General features: G+C 37.4%; 1 protein-coding gene across 2 annotated transcripts in view; it reads left to right on the top strand.

Moving 5' to 3' along the window:
* The window catches only part of LOC150083622 (ADP-ribosylation factor-like protein 3), an 85,260-nt gene that overhangs the window by 18,023 nt on the left and 46,346 nt on the right, over positions 1-20,891 (top strand). For both annotated transcript variants that reach the window (XM_090377389.1, XM_090377390.1), the window contains exon 2: positions 13,387-13,530. In XM_090377389.1, coding sequence (XP_090233515.1) covers positions 13,387-13,530 — 144 coding nt within the window. The remainder of the gene's footprint in view (positions 1-13,386; positions 13,531-20,891) is intronic.

Below are 20,891 nucleotides of genomic sequence, written 5' to 3'. Positions count from 1 at the left end.
TAGATTCCATTCAGAAGAAGGCAGTTAGATTAATTAATGACTCATCTCTAACAGTCTCTCCACTCGCTGTCTCATAGACATACTGTTTCTGCTGCATGCATTTTCTACAGATACTTCCATGGGCACAGTTCTTCTGAATTGGTTTCTATAATTTCTGCTCTCTCTTTCAAAACAGTCCGAACATGTGCCGCCACCAGCGAACATCCGTTTACTGTTCAACTTGAAACTCACAGAACCAACTTTTCATCTTCCTCATTTATTCATTCAATTGCCGTTTTCTTGAACAACCTTCCTTCATATGTATTTCCTGAAAATTACAGTCTACAGAAGTTCAAGTCTAATGTCAACAAATATCTTCTTTCGTCTTCTCAACCTATAGGTTCTAATACCACTCGTGTTTGGGGTTTTCATTAAAAAAAAAAAAAGTTGCTGGATCTTCAATAGCAAAATTTTCATCGACACCAATATCAGAATGAATTTTAGGAGCTTCGTTTTTGCCTTGTGCTTCATTGTGTTCTTTTATTCCTTGATCTCCTGTTTCTTCTTTTTCCGTGTGTTCTTTTATTTCTTGATCCCCTATTTCTTCTTTTTCCATGTGTTCTTTTATTTCTTGACCTCCCATTTCTTCTTTTTCCATGTGTTCTTTTATTTCTTGACCTCCCATTTCTTTTTCTCTCGTGTGTTCTTTAGTTCTTGACCTATTTCTTTTTCTCTTGTGTGTTCTTTTATTTCTTGATCTATTTCTTCTTCACTAGTAATTGCTACTGTTGGCATAGTCTTGACATTGAGCTTTTCATCATTGCTCGGTGTTTCCAAATTTGATACAGTAACAAATTTCAATATTGCATTTGCAATTTAGATGCTTCTTCTTGTTTCTTTGCCATTTTTTTTTTTTCTTTTTTCAGATCCACAAGGATATTTACGATTCTGGCCTCTATCTCGCTTGCCCATTTTACTGTAAATGCAAAAAACCTTTTTTCAATTGTCATATAATATGTGCAATAATACAAAGGGTACTAGGAAAGTTTTGCAATATGACGCAACAATGAATCACAGGAAGCTGCTTGTTGCTGCATGTTGAGACATGTTCATACGTACATAGTAGCCGCCGCGCCAAGTCGATGGGCTCAGTTATTCATTAGTAGTGAGAGTGTAAAGTGCTTGCGATGGCATCGTGGTCACGAAATGAGATAAGGACAGTTTTGCGGTATAATTTCGTGCGTGGTTTAACCATAGACCAGTGCTTAGAAGAAATGACTCTTGCACTAGATGATGATTGTCCACATCGTACAACGATATTCAGGTGGTATAGAGAATTCCAAAGGGGAAATTTCACTCTGGAGGATTCTGAGAGGTTGGGAAGCCCACGAACGTCAGTTACGGAGGAAAACGTTACTGCTGTGAGGAAAATGCTTGACGAAAACAGGCGAGTGACCTACCAACAGATAGAGGATACTTTGGGCCTAAATGCACCAGCAATTCGTTCGATTCTGCAAGATCATTTCCACGTGAAGAAACTTTGTTCTCTTTAGGTGCCGCATCAACTGACTGAAGAGCAGATGACACGACGTGTGACTTGGTGCCGGGAGATGTTAAAAAAAGTTTGATAAGGGACAATCTCGGTATGTGAACAACATCGTTACAGGTGACGAGACTTGGCTGTACTATTACGATCTGCTGACCAAGGCTCAAAACAAAGTTTGGGTCTTTGATGATGACGACACACCCGTAATTGTCAGAAAATCCCGATCTGTAAAGAAGAAAATGATAGCTGTATTTTTCAAATCGAGTGGAATTGTGGAACGTGTCGTTTTGGACATGCAGAAGACAGTCACAGCTAAGTGGTATACTGAACAATGCCTGCTTAAAGTCATTGGATCTATGAAGAACCTGCGGTCAAAGTCAAGAATGGACACCTGGTACCTCCATCACGATAATGCTCCAGGTCACCGCGCCAAAGCCTGCACCGAATATTTGACCGCGACAGGACTGAAACTTCTCGAGCACCCTCCCTACAGCCCAGACCTTGCTCCCTGCGACTTTGCACTGTTCCCGCATGTGAAAATGAAGCTAAAAGGGAGGCGGTTTTCCAGTGATGAGGACCTTCTACGGGCTTGGGACAACGAGTGTGCTTTACTCCCTAGTGAAACTTGGCAGAACTAGTTTAAAGATTGGTTTCGGAGGATGGAGAGGTGTATTGAATGTAGATGAAATTACTTTGAAAAAATTAAATAAACAAAGCTGTATTGCAAAACTTTCCCAGTACCCTTTGTATTATCTCACTTGCCCATGTACTGTAAATACAAAAAACCTTTCTTCATATAACATATGCAATAATATTATTAAATCTCGTGCAAATGCGTTTTCGATAGTGACACTCGTGGTAAAGTCGTTTGCAGATTAAATATTTTATTAAACATAAACATAAAATAACACTTTAACTTACCAAATTATGACAATCCATATATGCAATAAGGCAACTGTCATAAGAGGAGCCACACTGGTACAAAAGAAAATTTAAATAAACACTATGAATAAATAGCGAAAGACAGGTATTTAGTAAACCAAGTGCAAAAACTTAAGCCACTTTGGAGGAGTTGCTTAAGGCACAAAATATTCTCCAAAAGACACCATCAGCTGATCTGATGCATGACAAGTATAGACTAATCAGGGCATTGGTCACGTGTCAGTAAGCACTAATTAGCAATTACCACATAGCTGACACATCGCCCTGGTCGCCCATGCCTCAGGCTGGCTCTGATTGGAATAAAAGAGAGGGAAACTAATCATGGGGAACAAATTTTTAAAATAAACTAAACAGTTAAGGAAAATACTAGGGGTAAGAATATTCTTAACCTCATCATTACTCACAAATCGGATAGCATCACGGGACTTAACGTACAGGAACCGTTGGCAGGTAGTGATTATCCAGTCATTAGTTGGAAGATGTTTGTTGTTATGCTTGTTATTTGGTTTTTAGGAGCATTAGCAACTAAGGCCATATTGCTCCGGGATATGCGGTGGTCATTCCCTGACCTTTCCGCATCCTCCGTATTTGGTGGTGACGGGCTTTGACCCCGGTCTAATCAAGAAGCGTGTGCTACGCACTGCTGCTCCTTCCCACCTGGCTACGGAGGTGCCTTGTTGAAAGATGAAGAAATATGTTACAATAGCTAAACATAAAGACACAGGGTTTAACTTCAGAAAAGGGGACTATGGCAGCTTAAGCTGCTATGTGGCATCTGTTAATTGGGCAGATTGCAGAGAGAAAATGAATACATTAGAATCATGGAATACCTAAAAAGCAATAATCACAGAAGTCAACTCATTAGCATTAGTAGAGGCATATGATGCAAGAAAGCAACCTTATACAGCATCAGCCAAAAAAAAAAAAAAAAAACACACGCTTCTCATTTCACCCATCCATTCACTCCAAATGTTTGTCCAGTTTAGCCTTGAATTTATTTTAGCCAGTTTTTCCCAAACTGTTTTAGTCACAGAACACTTGCGAAACACAAGTTTAGCAGGAACCAAGTAATGTTTGCTAATATTTTATTACATATGATGCACTGTGCATCAGGAGCATCTTTATTTCCAACACAGGTAAAGCTGAAATTCAAATAACTGTCATTATACTTTCGTTTTGATCTTGCATTAGTATTAGCATTAGTAGAGGCATTTGATGCAAGAAAGCAAGCTTATGCAGCATCAGCCAAAAAAATAAAAAAAATAATAAATAAATAAAAAATAACCACTTCCACTTAACCCCTCTGTTCATTCGAAATACCTGTCCAGCTGAGCCTTAAACTTATTTAGTCTATCAACTTCCACGACAAGGGATGGAAGTTTATTCCACCAACCAACCACCCGCTGGCTAAAGGCAAATTTCCTCACGTCTATCCTACATCTGTCTTTTCTCAATTTGAATTTATGCCCTCTCAGGTGATTATTCTGAGCAAGAGGAAGAATCCCATCAGCATTGAGCATGCTCAAACCATTCAAGGCTTTATACACCTCTATCAGATCACCTCGCCAGTGCCTAGTCTCCATACACTGTAATTTGCAAAACTTAAGCCTTTCTTCGTAAGAGCACCCCTTTGTTCCACTAATCTTGTTGCCCTTCTCTGTACTCGTTCCAGCATCTCTATATCCTTCTTGAAATGAGGCCTCCAGACCTGTATACAGTACTCTAGGTGTGGTCTGACCATTGCCTTATACAAGGGAATAATCACCTCCTTATCCCTGCTAGAAAAATTCCTATATATCATCGACATGTTGCAGCCTTGCAGCGACTCTTGCAGCCCGTCTGCACTGCTCAGAAAACTTCATATCTGCCTGCACAACCACCCCCAGGTCCCTTTCATTCTCTACCACTGTCAGTGTAGTACCACAGAGTTGATACATTGTTCTGGGGTTGCTGTTTCCCATATGTAGTACTTTACATTTGTCAATGTTAAACTTCATTTGCCACCTCGAAGCCCATCTGCTCAACCTTTCCAGATCCTGTTGCAGTAGCATAGTGTCAGTAGTGTCCTTGACAACCCTGCCAACCTTCGTATCATCGGCAAACTTGGACATTAAGCTTGATATACCATCATCAATATCATTTATAAATACAGAAAACAATAATGGACCCAATACTGAACCCTGAGGGACTCCACTAATAACATTAGTCCACGATGAGCAGTGTCCATTGATTACCACTCTCTGTCTTCTCCCCCAAAGTTAGTTCCTGTTTTTTCATTTCGGATATTTGGGGAACAAAAGGCTGCGATTGTTCATCTTCACTTTGAAGTTTGACAATGTTGTGTTTGTTTTCATCGACCACATTTGCACTACTAGAAGTATTTTGCTTCTCATTTTAAAGTTCTATTTTTCAACCACAAATCCGTGATCACATATTTTAATAATAATATTTCTAATAATTATCAAAAAAATTTATACAAGGAAGTGAGTTTAGTTATGATAATGGTTTGCTTCCTTCTCTCCTTCAACCCATGTTAAACCCAGTTAGCCATTCCAGGCTAAATCGCATACAAATGGCATACTAGATCACCACATTGCAACTTTTTCGTAGATGTTATTACCTCTATGCAAATCACACCAAAATAAAGTGTTCCTCGGTCTATTTGATTATTAGTCTATGCCAGTATATTAATAACCGGGGGGAAAAATTATGTTAAACATTATAATGATACAAAAGTGGTATATGCAAAATTTATTTAGTTTATTTTTTTAATTATTAATTACGATTTTTCGCGGAACACTTGTTCACATCTCAGGGAACACGTGTTCCGCGGAACACAAGTTTGGGAAACACTGATTTAAGCTATCATCTTCCAAAAAGACAGGTGGAATTCTTTTCCACCAATCAACTACTTGCTGGCTAAAGGCAAAATTCTGCACATCTATTCTATATGAGGAGGCATAAACTCAATTTGAGTTTATGCCTCCTCATATACAAAAAAGCTTGCTATTTTGCAAAATGAGGAGGCTACATAAATAAGCAAGCTTTTTTGCATATAATACAAAAAAGCAAGCTTATTTAGCATCAGCCAAAAAATAAAACTCCACATATCGATTCCCTCTAAAAGTGTGTCCAGTTACTTGAATTTATTTAAGCTATCAACTTCCACAACGACAGATGAAAGTTTGTTCCAGCTGACTAAAAGCAAATTTCCACACATCTGCTCTACAACTGCCTTTCCCCAATTTGAAAATATGTCCCTTCAGGTTTGTAATTTGAGCAAGAGGAAGAATCCCATCAGAACTGAGCCTGCTCAACCCATTCAAGACCTTATTCACCTCAATCAGATCACCTTGCAGGTGCTTAGTCTCCAGACCCTGCAATTTGCAGAACTTAAGCCTTTCTTGGTTAGGGGGCCCCCTCTTTCCCCCTCACCAATGTTGTAGCCCTTCTCTGTACTTGCTCAAACAACTCTACATCCTTCTTAAAATGAGGCCTCCAGACCTATATGCAGTACTCATGGCATGGCCTGACCATTGCCTTATACAAAGAGATAAACACCTACTTTTCCCTACTAGCAAAATTCCTGAATATCATTGACAACACTCATGACCTCTGTCTGCACTGCTCAGGAAACGTCATATTTGACTGCACAATTACTCCCAGGTCTTTTCCATTTTCTACCACCCTAAGTTTTTCTAAGTACGTTTTTCTGTGGTTACTTCTACCTATATGTAGTACTTTGCATTTGTCAATGTTAAACTTCTGTCGCCACTTCTCAGCTTATCTGCTCAACTTTTCAACTATGCCAACCTTAGTATCATCTGCAAACTTGGCTATTAAGCCAGATATACCTTTATTAATATCATTGATAAATATACAAAACAACAGTGGGCCCAACACCAAAGCCTGCTCGACTCCACTAATAACATTAGCGTCCATTCATTACCACTCTGTCTTCTCCCACTCAATCACGCTTTTATCTATTGTAGCAACTTGCCCTTAATACCGTACTGCTTCAATTTGTACAGTAGACTTTTGAAATAACAGCACCTTTGAGGATTCAAGGTGCAGTTATTTCGATTTTGCCATTATCTAGAAAGCTTTATTTTTAATGTATTTAATGCAGAAATAATGAGGCCAAATAAGAAATAGAGAGATTAAGAATGCAATTTTATTACCTGCACATAAAAAAACATAAAACACGTTGACAATCCAATGTTATATTCTGCTATTGATACAGTTCTGCTTACACCCCGTTGTATTTTCTTTATTATATCAAGCTTAGTCTTTGCGGATAGCACAGTGCTATTGTCACCATCCTCCCCACGCCAGGTGGAAAAAGCCCGGGTTCAAATCCTGTCTATGAATCAAGGTACATTTTAGGCTTTTTTTCACTCCGTGGCTGAGTTAGTGGGTCTCAGGTGTAGATGCCAAGGTTTTCCCCCCAGAAACTGTGGTTTTTCATCCAGCAAAACAGGTGAATCAAGCAGAGAACACATGCAATTTACAGGCACAATACACATGGGTGTATGAATTAACATTCCGGGTGGTACATTCTAGGTGTTTTTCTGTTTTATTTTTTTGGCACTATCTGTGCTGTATGTATACATTCAATCTCACTGTGCCATTATTTCGACAGTACTGTATATGATATCAAAATTATTTTTTGCATCCAGTTCCTTTGTGACCACATGATAGTATCTAATCAGGTTGTTCAGACAAGACTTCCCCTTAACAAACCCATGCTGTCTGAATTAATACTGCAGTCTTGTTTAGATGATTCCGCAATGCTTCTTTAACCAGTGATTCCATTATTTTACCCGGAACAGAAGTTAAACTAACAGGTCTGTAATTACTCATGTCACCATTTGTGAATTGGGGATACATTTGCATATCTCCGGTCCCTAGGCATCTCCCCTGAGTCCAAGGATGCTCTCATAATTATAGCTAAGGGCTTGCTTACTTTGCCACCTCCTTTAATATAACTGGGCAGATCCCATCCACCCCAGGTCCCTTTCTTATGTTTAACTTCAATAATTTCTCCTCCACTTTGCTCTCAGTTATTATAAAATTATTTAGCTCCCTGTTACAGTTTAATAAGCTTCTGCCCTCCACTTCCCTACAGAATTCTTAATGTGTGAATGCAGATATAAAATGCTCATTGTTTCTCAGCTATTTGAGCAGGATCATCAACAGTCGAACCCTCAATATCAGGTGACCAATTTGATTCATCCCCTTCCTTCTAGACTGTACATGAGTAAAGAAGTCTTTGCTATTTTTATTTGCATCCTTTGCCAAAGATTTCCTGAAATCTGCCTTCGCTTTCCTAACTTGCTTTGGGACTTGATTACAGGCTAACCTATATCTGCCATATGCTTCAATGTCGCCTGATAATTTGCATTGCATCCCATGCATTTTTCTTCTCTGCCACAAGTCTCGATAGTTCATCTAACATCCATTTAGGCCTAAACCTTGAATGGTATTTCTTAGTTGGAACAAAAAATGTAGTAGCTTCCAAGATTACTTCCATGAATGCTTTCCATTTAGAATTTACTGTTGGTAACATCATCAGTTGGTCCCACTATATAGAATATAAAAACTGTCTGAAATTGCTGTAATTATCTTTATGAAAGCAAAAGTTTTGCTTAAGGTGGGATTTACTTAAAGTTACATCTTTAAGTATATCCCACATCAGTACACTGTGATCACTACCACCTAGTGTTCCTTTATCTGCAAATTCTTAATCATCAAATAATCACTGCTGATAATGAGATCAAGAGTATTACTCCCTCTTGTTGCCTCTCAAACATGCTGCAGTAGAAACCAATCATCCAATAAATCCACAAATGTCTTGCTAGTGTGTGAGTGGCTAACCCACATGTTCCAATCAATATCTGAGAAGTTAAAATCTTCCATTGTAAGACATTCTGATTTACTGGCCCACTCTTTTTCTCTATATAGTTCATAGTGCTCATAAGAGTCATTAGGCGTATAACACACTCATAGCAGCATTTGTGCTTATGTCACAACAAACTGACTCAACATTGCACTTCCTTAGATTTTGTGTTTCTTATCTAACAGCATAATACCTCCCCCTGTCCTGTCTGTATTTTCTCTTTTTGATGTCTTGACCAGTACTTCAAATTCATCAAATTTATTTACTGTACTCATAGGATTGGTGTACATGCACCTGTTCTTACTCCTAGTTACCCCAACACCGACTGGGCTAGCCAGGTGGGTAAAGTGCCTGCCTAGCAACCCAAAGGTTGCGGGTTCGAATCCCGTCTCAGGCTTGGATCACAGTAAAATGCAAAAAAAAAAAAAAAACTTTGGTAAGTGCATTATGGCCACAGAAGCTGATGTGCCAACAACTAACAAAAAAAAAAAAAAAAGTTACCCCAACACAGCCCGTGTATTTACTTATTTCATGTTGACTCCTAGCAGTTCCTGAAATCCCCAGCAACTTGCTTTCTAGGTTGCTGCTCATATATGCCATTAAGGAAAATACCACAAGGAGGATACTGAAACGAATGAATATGCAATTGGCCAGTTTAATAGAGCAGAAAAAGAGCATTATTATTATCATTAGCCGTATGGTGCAAGGAAGCCTTAGGCTTTTGCTGCACCAGCCAAAAAAAAAAAATAATTTCTAATTTACCCTAAGGGAGACAGAGAAGTCTCCCTTAGGGTAAATTATTCTTCTCTTTCACCAAGAAAGAGAAGAATAATGATATCCAGCTCAGGACCCTGGGTGTGCCAAGCCTATACTCACCAAATGTGAGCCCCTGGGGTTTCATGGGAATGTTATTGAGCAATGAAAAGTGCTGAAGCCTACAACAGCTACAAGTTAACCTGTAATAGTACCAAAGATAAAGTTAAAAAGGCTGAATCTGAGAAAGCACTGGCTAAGAGAGCAAAGAATGGGGACAAAAAGTTTTTCATATACAGTTAAACTTGGTTATAACGAGCATCGGGGGGGGGGGGGGGTGCTGACAAAATTTCCTTGTTATAACCTTTACTCACTATATCAGTGGTATTATATACAAGCACTGTCAAGCAATCTTTGGTTTTTTTTTCCACCAACACATTTTTCCCTTTTGAATTTAAAATGTATTGTCAGTTGTCAAATTTTAAGAAGTTCTGTTTCATCAGCATTGTAGATGCCTTCGTCATTGAAACCTTTCCCGATTTCTGCCCAAACCTGATTAATCCATTCATTTGCCATTATTGGATCTGCAGATCGAACTTTTCCACTAATTTTTGCATAAGCGATGTTATGTCGGTTTTTAAATTGATCCAGCCAACTGTTGTTACAAAATTTTTGCGTCCAAATTGTTTAGCAAATTTTCCTGCTTGAGCCTTCAAGGTCGAACCGTCTATTGAAAATCCAGCACTTCTTTGTGTAGTGAACCATTGAAGCAGTGCTTCATCGACGTTTGTAACCTTGCACTTTCTAAAACTGATTTTACTTTAAAATGACTATAAAGTGATCTGCATACAAACAATTACCGTTGCCAAAATTCATTTAGAAGTCCCGAAATAAATTTATGGTTCAGTGAATACAAGACAATCTGTAAATAGGGTAGTGCGACCATAGAAATTACAAGCAGAATGCCAATGCACTATTGTATAGCCCCTGTACCCAAAAGGACATGGTTAAGTCATAAACCCAGCCCCTAATCCGATGCGGTTGGCCATAAAAGCTAAGTCATCCCTTTCATTTTTGTCTTTTCTAAGAATTGGGTTTTTTCGACTACCCAAGCAATTAAGAATGTTTTCATAGTTACCAAAATTTGTATGGTATATCTGTGTAGCGCTTGTTATAACAGTGAGCGATTGTATGGGAATACTCATAAATGAAATCATTATGCCTTTTTTCTAATTGCAGCCGTGATCTCATTATTTCCATGCTCGTTTAACCAAGTTTGACTGTATGTGACAAAGGAGGAGGAAATGAATCAGATCAAACCCTGTGTACTGGGTGTGGGAAAGTCTTTGATAACCCAGCTGATGTTACTGATGGATTTGAATAGGTGTTTTGCATCAATCTTTACTGACAAAAGACATTTCTTGCTGAGAGAGGCTTTGCGAGGGAGACTGAGACATGAAATTAGTGACTTTGAAATTACCGATGACTGTTTATTAAAAAAATTTCAAGCCTAAAGGCAAGTAAGGCCCCTGGTGTTGATGGCATATACCCAGTAATTTTGAGGGAGGTGGCCAGAGAGTGTATTGAACCATTGAGGTTAATTATGAGGGCATCATTGGACTCAGGAGAGATTCCTTTGGATTGGAGAAGTGCCAGCATGTCACCAATATGTAAAGATTGTTTTAAGAGTGAAATCAGTAACTACAGACTCGTTAATTTGACTTGACTTCAGTTATAGTGAAAACCTTGTAGGCAATGGCATTCGAAAGACATGCAACATGGTTTTGTTAGGAGAAAAGCATGATTAATTAGTCTGGTAAGCTATTTTGACACAGTTAATCAGAGCTGGATGTAGGAAACAATTTCAACATAGTTTGTTTTAGCAAGTCGTTTGACTTATTCCCTCATGAGAGATTATTGTACAAGCTGAAACATGTTGAGATTACTCGAAAGGTTCTAAGATGGATCACAGGGTTGCTGCAGGGCAGAAGGCAGAGGGTTGTTTAATGGATATTCTTCAGATTCGTGTAATGTCAAAAGTGTTTCCCCAAGGTTCAGTTCTTGGATCAGTTTCTGATTTTCATAAACAACATCGATGAAGGGATACAGGGCATGATGTCAAAATGTGCAGAGATTGTAAAGATTGGAAAACTAATTAATGATCAATGCTAAGCAGTGCTCTTTCAGGGTGACTTGAATGGGCTTCAAGAATGGTCAAAAATGTGGCAGTTGTGATACAGGCCGATGAAGTTTTGTGAGCAGTGTAAACAGGCAGCCAGGAAAGCCCACGGTGTTCGATGATTTATGAAACAATATCCTGTAGAGATTGTATAGAGATGTTATAGTCTCACTGTTTAAGGTAGTTGTATGACCACATTTGGAATACTGTGTCCAGGTATGGAGACCTCATCCGAAAAAAGATATTGAGCTTCTTGAAGGGGTCCAAAGATGGGAAATTTGCATGGTGAGATTGGCAAAAGGGCAACCATGTGAGGAAAGACTTTAGTTATGTGGGCTACAGAACTTGGCAACCAGTCACCATAGAGGGGATTTGACTGAGTTTATAAGGCTGCTCTGAGAGGATTGGTAAAATGAACTAGAGGCCTTAAATTTAAATTACAAGGGAAGAATTGTGGGAAGTTTTTTTTTAGCCGGTGAGTTTCTGATTACTGGAATGCCTCACTGATAGTTATCCTATCTGAGAAGGGAAGTGTGTAATTTTTTTGAATGCCATTAAAAAGATTTTATTAAATTAAATTAAACATATCTTGAATATTATATACATGTTAAGTATAGTACTAACATAATAATATGCAGTTACTGAACTTATTGTTGCCAAGTTGGACACAGATTCTAAAGAAAAGGCTGATTACGGTACCAGCAAGAAAAGTAGACAAACAGTTAAAAAAAAATGATAAGGAACTGCATATGCAGTAATAAATGGGTATAGAATAGATACTGAGTGTAAAGAAGCAGCCTTTCTTACCTTAAAAGTGCCCAGTTAAATATTAGATAAACAAACAGCTGCATTGGAAACAATTTCCATAACTAAACAAATATCACCATAAACATGGAATGTTTTACTTTGGAGAATAATTCTTATTACTGGAGTGTGTTAAAATTGTAAATTTTGGAGGAGGAGGATATGGTCTGGGGTTGGGGAATTTTCATGGTGATGGCCAACTTTTTCCAGAAATTGGCCACATTATTTTGGAAATGCTTTGAGTGCCACTAGGAGCAGATCCAGAAGCTACAAGAATTAATAATCTCCTCCCCTCCCTTACTGATCCATGCCAGGCACTAAATGTTTTTGGTAATTACTTAAAGGAATTTTATGTTAACTACCTGTAATAAACAAATTAGAACTATTTTATGTTTATAAAATAAATTTAATATAGATTAATGAATCAATGTCATAATGCTCATTAGCTTCCTGTGCTAAATTAATACTAAAAAAAACTTATCTATACCCGTTTATCTTTCCTTGGCTAAATTAATACCAAAAGGTGGTAAATATGAACCAGGTTCTTGTCACATTGAAACCTGTGTCATAATTTCTGGCAGTAAAAGTGGAATTTAAACTGTATGTGTATCTTCATTTCTGATTTTAAATATCAGTTGTTTAATTCTTTACATTATTTTTTTCTAAAATTAAAGAGGTTTGCCACTTGTTGCATATGTGCCTTAGGTTAGGTTGGCGACGTCTAACTTTATTTTGACATAAACAAAAACACATCATCGACTGAAGCTCTTAGTGGTTAGTTTGTTTGCTTAGTACCATATTTTTTTTAATAAATGACCAATGAGTGCTTTCCTCAGTAATGTTTATTTGCTGGATTAAAGGATTAAAGTTAGCACGAACATAGGTCAACAGGTCACAGAACCATGAGTGCTGTGTCCTACATTGATGTTCTAGACAATTCAGTACACACTGCATTCTATCAATTTTAAGGAAGCAGCCTTTACATCTTCCAATGTGATAATAGACCATGTCACAAAAAAAAAAAGGATTGTAAATACATGTGGTTTGATGAGAAAAACATAAAACCACTGTAATTATGTGGCCAGCACAGAAAATTACCTCTACTGAATTGAACATGTTGGGACGAACTGAATTGCAAAATTAAGGCAAGGATCATATCACTGAGTCTTGCAGATTTAAATTTTTGTTAATTGTATTGTTTAGAGTTTATCTCTAAATCTGTATACTGTTTGTATACTTTATACTCTTATTTGTTTATTATTATTATTATTTTTTTAATTCTAGGGCCTCCTTTCTCTGTTAAGAAAGCTAAGGTCAGCACCAGATCGAGAACTTCGTATTCTACTTCTGGGTTTGGATAATGCAGGAAAGACTACTGTTTTGAAGAAGTTAGCATCTGAAGATATTAATCATATTACCCCAACTCAGGTACTTCACAAAGATCTGAAACATTTTTAGAAGTTTCTGTAGCCTTCTGGCAGTGTAAAAGTGTATACAGAATAATACTGTTTGATGGGCTGTTTGATCTTATTCAATAGAGATTTCTTAAATTTGTGATAATAAAAGAGTGGTAAAAATTTACCCGAAAACATCGTGAGCTCTAAGTAAACAATGATTTTTTGAGACGTGGAATATGTGAAAGTCACTAGGCAGTTAGTAACAGCTAACGCGTGTTCTCCTGAATGGACAATAGGTAACCCGTAGTGTTAAGAAATTGCCATATTGTATTCTTTACTCAACACAGGTTTTGTTCTGGTCTGAACAGTAGTTTATCAAATTTGAAATTTCCTGCTTCTGTCACACAAAACTAGAGACAACTAATGCTCTCTGAATAATTAATATTCTTTGTTCCTTTTAAATTTCAGATAACCTGTAAATATTGAAGACAGTTATGATAAATCAACTGCGTGTAAGGCACATGTAATGAAAGAAATAATTACAGTTCATAAATCAGGTAGAAACCCTTCTGGATTTTAAAAGCCTAATACTATATGGTTTATTGGTTAGATTGCTATCAGTGATTCAGAACCTTTTTGAGAATGTGAACAATTTTGATAATTCAGTAAGACTTCATGACTAAAAGCAGTTCAAACCCAGGAAATGGAGTCCTCCTCTGGGAAAATATTTTGAAAATTATGACGTCACATGCGCCAAGTGAAGCTCATTTTCATTATTATACCAAAGTGGAAAAATGCTCTCTCTTCTTAAAGGATTGTGTTTAGTATTTGAATGATGTTACAGTTTATTTGGTTTTTGCAATTCATTAGGAACAACTTCCATGCAATGCTGGATTTACCAATGTGCAGTTGCACAGTTGCTCCCTGGCTCCAAGACCACTGTGAGCCCCAGGGCAATTACTGTTGGTGCAGGACTCCCCATGACCATATTTTTGGGGATACAAAAAATATGTGTGCATGCAGGGGACCCCCTGCATGAACCAAATCTGGCATTGCTTCCATGCATATGATGCATTACGGCCTTTCATTTTCTGCTATAATTATTGAAATAAATCTGTACTTGATGTATTTGTCAGTGTACCTTCTTTTCACTGAAGTCATTTTTCAAATAAAGGGTGAAATAAAATTTACAGTACACTGCTATACTAATAAAAACAATGTGCATAATTATGATTGTGTGAAGCAAACATTAGATCACTGCTTTAGTAACAAAAAAGGTGTCTACACGTGAATGCCATGCAATTATGATTTAGCTAACAAAATGTGAAGCCGGACATAAATAAATAAATTTTCTGTTTATACTCCGGGACGACCAAACGGTCAAAGGAGTTTACAAGATACACAGAATACAAGAAACAACACCGTATTCAGCAGTCACGGGCTTGAACCCCGGTCACTCAAGGCACGTGTACTTGTGCACCCGCGCGCCTGACCACTAGGCTACGGCGGCCTTCATGCGTTTTGTGGCAAGCAGCACACGTTTGGTGTATTATTTTTTAAATGATATTTATTAAATATTATTTATCTGTACGGTATGTATATATAACAGAAATATATTTTTTTAATCCTTAGCAGATCTAATGATCAGCTTTGTTAGAGTCAAGACGCATGGGTTGGGAACCACTTGCTTACATTATGATGACTCTGCTAGGGTTCTTATACTGTTTCACAGTATTCATCACAGTGCCTTTAGGATAGCTCTGGGCACTTTTAGAATTTCTTCAGTTCAAAGCTGTATATAGAAGCAAATGAACCCCACTCCACCTGAGGAGAGAAATATTATTACTCAATTATTCAACAAAAATCACTTTCACTTTATTCTGTCTGTGAATGCTCTGATTACAGCACTCTGCATAGTTTTTGCTGTTTGTAAATTAGTAACTGTTTTTTACTCTGATCTCAGAAATGTTATTCATTTTTTATATCATATACTAGTTTTTTTTCACAAATCACTTAAGTTGACATCATGAATTGTATTATTGAATGTATTAAGTTAGGAGTAAATTCTGGGAATATGTAAACTAAATCTTCACATTTTGGCAACAATGCCTTCAATCATTTGTTCCTTAACCTTGAGAGCTCTGTGCAGTAGTGTTTATCAGTGTGAGCTCAGTTTATTTTTGAGGTTATGATGTCAAACTTGTGCTGAAAAGAGTAAAATGTATTCAAACAAAAGTTTGAACAATTCAAACTTATTTTGTTATATTTGTGGAGGTTATGTAGTCCTTAAGCAAATATATTAGAGAATTTGTGAAAAATATGTATTGGAGTGAACACTCCAATATAAAATAAATAATGGGCTCCACATAAAGTTGTGTTGAAATATCGAGATTGCAAAAAGATGATAAAAAAAAAAGGCTATTCCATTTGCAATTCCCATGATTTAGCAGGTTCCTACAAACCACTACTATGGCTGTTATTTTTGCTTAGTTGTTGTAGAGGGATACGATTCAAAGAGTAAGAAGGGCATTGTGTATCCTAATATTCCATCTGTCATTAGGAAATTTCACGTAGAGGTAACCTGCCAATTCCATGCCCTCCACTTATATTGGAGAATGCAGCAGTAGAGAGTGCTGAAAGTGAAGCTTCTGAAGATGAAACTGAAGTCTACCCATCTGGGGAGACATTGATTCCAGCCCTCAGCTGTTTTCACAGCATGAGGGATGTTTTTCTCATGGTAAAGACACAGAATAAGAACCATATTCTGTTTGCAGACCTGTATGCATTACTAAGATGTGGCCTCACTATTTCCTTATACAGTGGAATGTACTGTCACAGTTTATGTACTGCAATTAAATTGTATTGAAGAGTGTAAACTAAAATGTCTGTTGAAAATGAGGATATTTTTTTAAAAGCCTTTGAATTTCTGATATTTTTGTAGTCCACTTAGACCAGGAAGGTTTTACTGAATTTTTTGAATATAACTTCAATTTGAACTCATCCTTCAAATATTTTTTTTTCTCACTGTTTCATAGTTGTTTTCACCATATGTATGATTGTAATTAAAATTTGTTTATTCTTATTTGGATTTACAAAATACCAAGAAGAGAAGTTGAAATACTGGCTATGGAGAAGTGGTTGTTGAGTGTATGCTTGGACTTCCCATTGGTAGACCACCAATGTGATGATGATAATGATGATGATTTATTAAATATTATATCAGATAAATTTGAAACATTTGAGATGCCAACAGATTCTAGAAACGGCTAATATATTGGATTTCATATAACAGTATTTTCCACAGTGTATTCTGAAGACATATATGTATTGCTGATGACTCCTTCGTTATTTCAGACATCCTTGTTCCTGCATTTTTGCTCGGTTTAATTTACCTGCTGCCTAGCATGCTTTTCATCTATTGCCTGTTATTTTTCAAGACTTGAGAAGCTGTCTTTTTTTCTTTTACTTTCTTTTTTTTTTACCTTTGTTGAATATGCAGGAACTCCCCAACTTACATAATACTTGACTTACGCAAATTCGACTTTATGTAAGTTTTTGCTCGCTGGTGCAAACTGAAAAAAATATGGAAATATATTTTGCATCTGTAGGGATAAATGGAAGTATTGTGAAAATATCGTAATGTTGAACCCAATAACACATTGTTTTTTTTTTTTTTTTTTTTTTGTAATTCGTTCCAAGTTGAATATTTTACTATATTACTAAGCTATTTATCTCTCTGAAAGGTCATATTTATAATGGCAATTGCACTACCCTTTCATCATTATCCTATGTTCCCATTATAAGAATCAATTTTGAATGCCTTTGTGATATTTTTCTAAAGCACGTTTCTGGAGGTCACAACCATAAAACAAAAACAATTTGCACTTTCGGGTTTATTGGGCTTTTCTGTTAGTGCATCTAGGTAGTAAACTCGATCTTATTGCATTTACCATAATACTGATAACTGCACTTGCGTGTGTTTTTACGTTATGGTGAAATGTGTTCCCCTTCACTTAAATCTTCAATCATATAAAAAAAATTTTTCAGAATTTTGTCTTCATTCCTATTTACGTATTACAGTGATGAAGGGAAAGCAACCAACAGAAAGTGCAAGTGGTGGTAGTGCCAGGAAACGAAACAAAATTGATTTAAAAATGAAAATGATTAAGAAATACGAAGCAGGACACAGTTTGTCATCTATTGCAAGGGAATTAGGTCTCGCTGCTTCAACAGTGAATACTATTTTAAAGGACAGTGTGCATATAAAAGAATGTGTTAAAGGTTCAACGCATTTAAGATCAACAGTGATCACAAAACAGTGTCAGGTGCTATATTGAAGATGGAAAAGCTATTAATAATATAGATGGAAAATTAGATTCACAAGCGAGTGCCCCTGAGTCCAATGGCCATTCAAGCAAAAGCAAGACATATTTAGAAGATATTAAGGATAAGTACGGCAAACCCCCAACTCAAGTTCGTGGCAAGCAACGGGAGGTTTAATAGGTTCAAGTATCGTGCTGGTTTCCACAACATTAAAGTATGCAGTGAAGTTGTCAGTGCCGATTCTGCAGCAGCAAAGAAATTTTGTGATGTGTTGGAATAAATTATTGATGAAGGCGGCTGGCTATTCAATGCAGCAAATTTTTAACGTTGATGAGACTGCTCTATATTGGAAAAAAAAATACCAGATCGAACATACATTGCCAAATAGGAAAAGACAATGCCAGGTTTCAAGGCTTCAAAAGATAGGGCCATGCTTTTGCTTGGGGCTAATGCAGCAGGAGATTACAGATTAAAACCACTGCTTGTGTACTGTTCTGGAAATCCTCATGCATTTAAGTTCATCAAAAGCCACCCTACACATGCATTTCCGATCGAACCAAAGAGCATGGATAATGATATCTCTCTCTCTCTGAGGATTGGTTTAAATGCTGCTTCATTCCTGAGGTTGAAAAATATTGTAAAGACAAAGACGTTCCTTTCAAGATTTTGCTTCTATTAGATACTGCTCCTGGATGTCCTACTCATATAGGTGATTTCATTTCAAACGTGAGAGTTGTATTTCTACCGCCAAACACAACTTCACTCATCCAACCTATGGATGAGGATGTTATTTTGAATTTAAAAGCATACTATTTACACACAACATTTACTCAGGCAGTGTCTGCAGTAGACATTGAGAAAAATTTTACGTTAAGAGACTTTTGGAAATCTTACAATATTTACCACGGCATCTTAAACATTAATAAGGACTGGGTGGAAATTACTAAAAGTTGTTTAAATGGCGCATGGAAGAAAATATGCCCATGGCACGTAAAGGCTTTGAAAAAGACGAATCATATGAAGAGGTTACGGATAAGATTGTAAAGGTTGCAGAGCTACTTCAGTTGGAGGTTGATGCCAAAGACATGGAGGAGTTAATAGAGGAAGAAGAGAAAGAATTATCTAATGAAGAACTTATTGACTTGCAGGCAGCGATAGTGAAAGAAGAAAATGCTGACAAAGCTCAAGATGAACCAAATGAGGAGCCGAGACGCTTCATCACCAGAGAGATGGCAATGGTATTTCATGAATTTGCATCGGCAATGGCGAGTTTTGAGAAAATGGATCTTGACAGCAAACAATTCTTAAATGTTAACAGAGGGGTGAATGATATGCTTGCTTGCTACAAAGAAATCTACAATGAAAAGAAAAAAGCCACCATCCATTCATCCATTAATATGTTCTTTTGTAAGGTTGAGTGGCCGATCCCTTCTAAATCTCCACAGCGATGTACTTACCAGCTGAAGACGTGAATTCTGGCAACAATGCTCGAGAGGTAAAACTTACTGACATTATGCCTGTCTACTCTTTTTTTTTTTTTGTAATTTTATAATTTTGAAATTTTTTTAAATTGCACGCTTTTATAATTTTTTCTGCACATTTACATGTTCGCCGAACCTTTCTTTTTTGATTCAGTTAGGTTGATTGATTCAATCTTTTTTGATTCAACTGGGTGGTAGATGACTCTCGTCAACCGTTGCAATACCACCACTTTGCTTATTGGAGGCTTGAAGTGGTGGAGCCCATGTCTGGTCTCAGAGCTAAGTTCCGATCAACCCTTCCCCATCTATTCTATCATGCAGTATGATTGATGTCTCTTGAGGTTATGATGACCACCATGGCGAGATCCAAACTTCCTTACATTTCGAGGGTACAGCGCTAAAACGGTGTTTGCAGGCTTGCTGCTAGTTAGCACACTAGACCGAACCTATTGGTAACTCTCTAGGAGGCTTCCGGATCAGCTAGTGTATAATCTTGCTACTTCTACTCTGCCAGATAGTGACTGGAGAGAGTCCAAGTAGTGTGTGTGTGTGCGCGCGCAGGGGGCATTGTCGAGGCCACGTTATGTCAAGGATATGGGTATATTCTTGCCATGTGTAGGTCATATCCAAAAATTTCATTACTTCATACAGCATGACACCCTCTGCCCACTTTTCTTTCTATTGAATACACCATGAATTGTCAAACGATTAGAGCAAACTTATCTGCAAAATGATCTAAATCTCCCAGACACTTCCTAGCTCATTTCACAAATATATGTAATCTCAGTTCTAATCTCAGTGATGTCCATTTCCACTTACACTCTGCTAAACCCCATGTACTTTTTCTGACAGAATCTCAGTTATCGGTTGATTCAACAACTGGTCATCTCAAATGCCCAAATTATTCGCTGTATGATTCCTTTTGCCTCAAAGGTGGTACTTGTGCATATGTCCTTTCTGATATTCCCTGTCAGAGACTTGGCAATTTGGAATCTCCTCTCTTTGATCTTCTCTGGCTTAAAATCTCTCTACCTCATTGTGTCAAATTTATCTGTTGTCTCTACCGTTCTCCCAACTCCACTAATCATTTGGAGCTCTTTAACTTCCTCTCTTTGCAAATTGACTTTCTCCATTCCAACTTTCGTAACAGTGAGGTAATTTTCCTTGGTGATTTTAATGTTCACAACTCCAGCTGGCTTCCGTTTTCTAGTCACACAGATCTAGCTGGTCGAGACACTGAGGCTTTTGCAATTACTAATGACCTTGCACAAATTGCTCATTTACCTACCAGAATACCGGACAATCCTAACCATATAGCCAACACGCTTGATCTTTTTCTCAAAAACGACCCTTCTAAATACAAGTTGAAGTGAGTGGTCCTTTAGCCACCCGAGATCACAACTTGGTGATTGTCTCTTCTCCAATGGAGCCTTTATCTCATGGCTGTTCCCAGCCTCGTGTTGTTTCGCATTACAAGAATGCAAAATGGGATGACCTGCAAGATTTCATTTCTTCCTTTCCCTGGTTGGATTACTGTTTCAAAACTTCTGATGTCAACGTTTGCTCAAATCATGTCAGTGAAATTATT

The sequence above is a fragment of the Mastigoproctus giganteus genome, chromosome 7 (assembly GCF_048544385.1).
Source record: "Mastigoproctus giganteus isolate SK-2022 chromosome 7, ASM4854438v1, whole genome shotgun sequence".
Taxonomy (NCBI): Eukaryota; Metazoa; Arthropoda; class Arachnida; order Uropygi; family Thelyphonidae; genus Mastigoproctus; species Mastigoproctus giganteus.
This window is presented reverse-complemented; position numbering and strand designations above follow the sequence as displayed.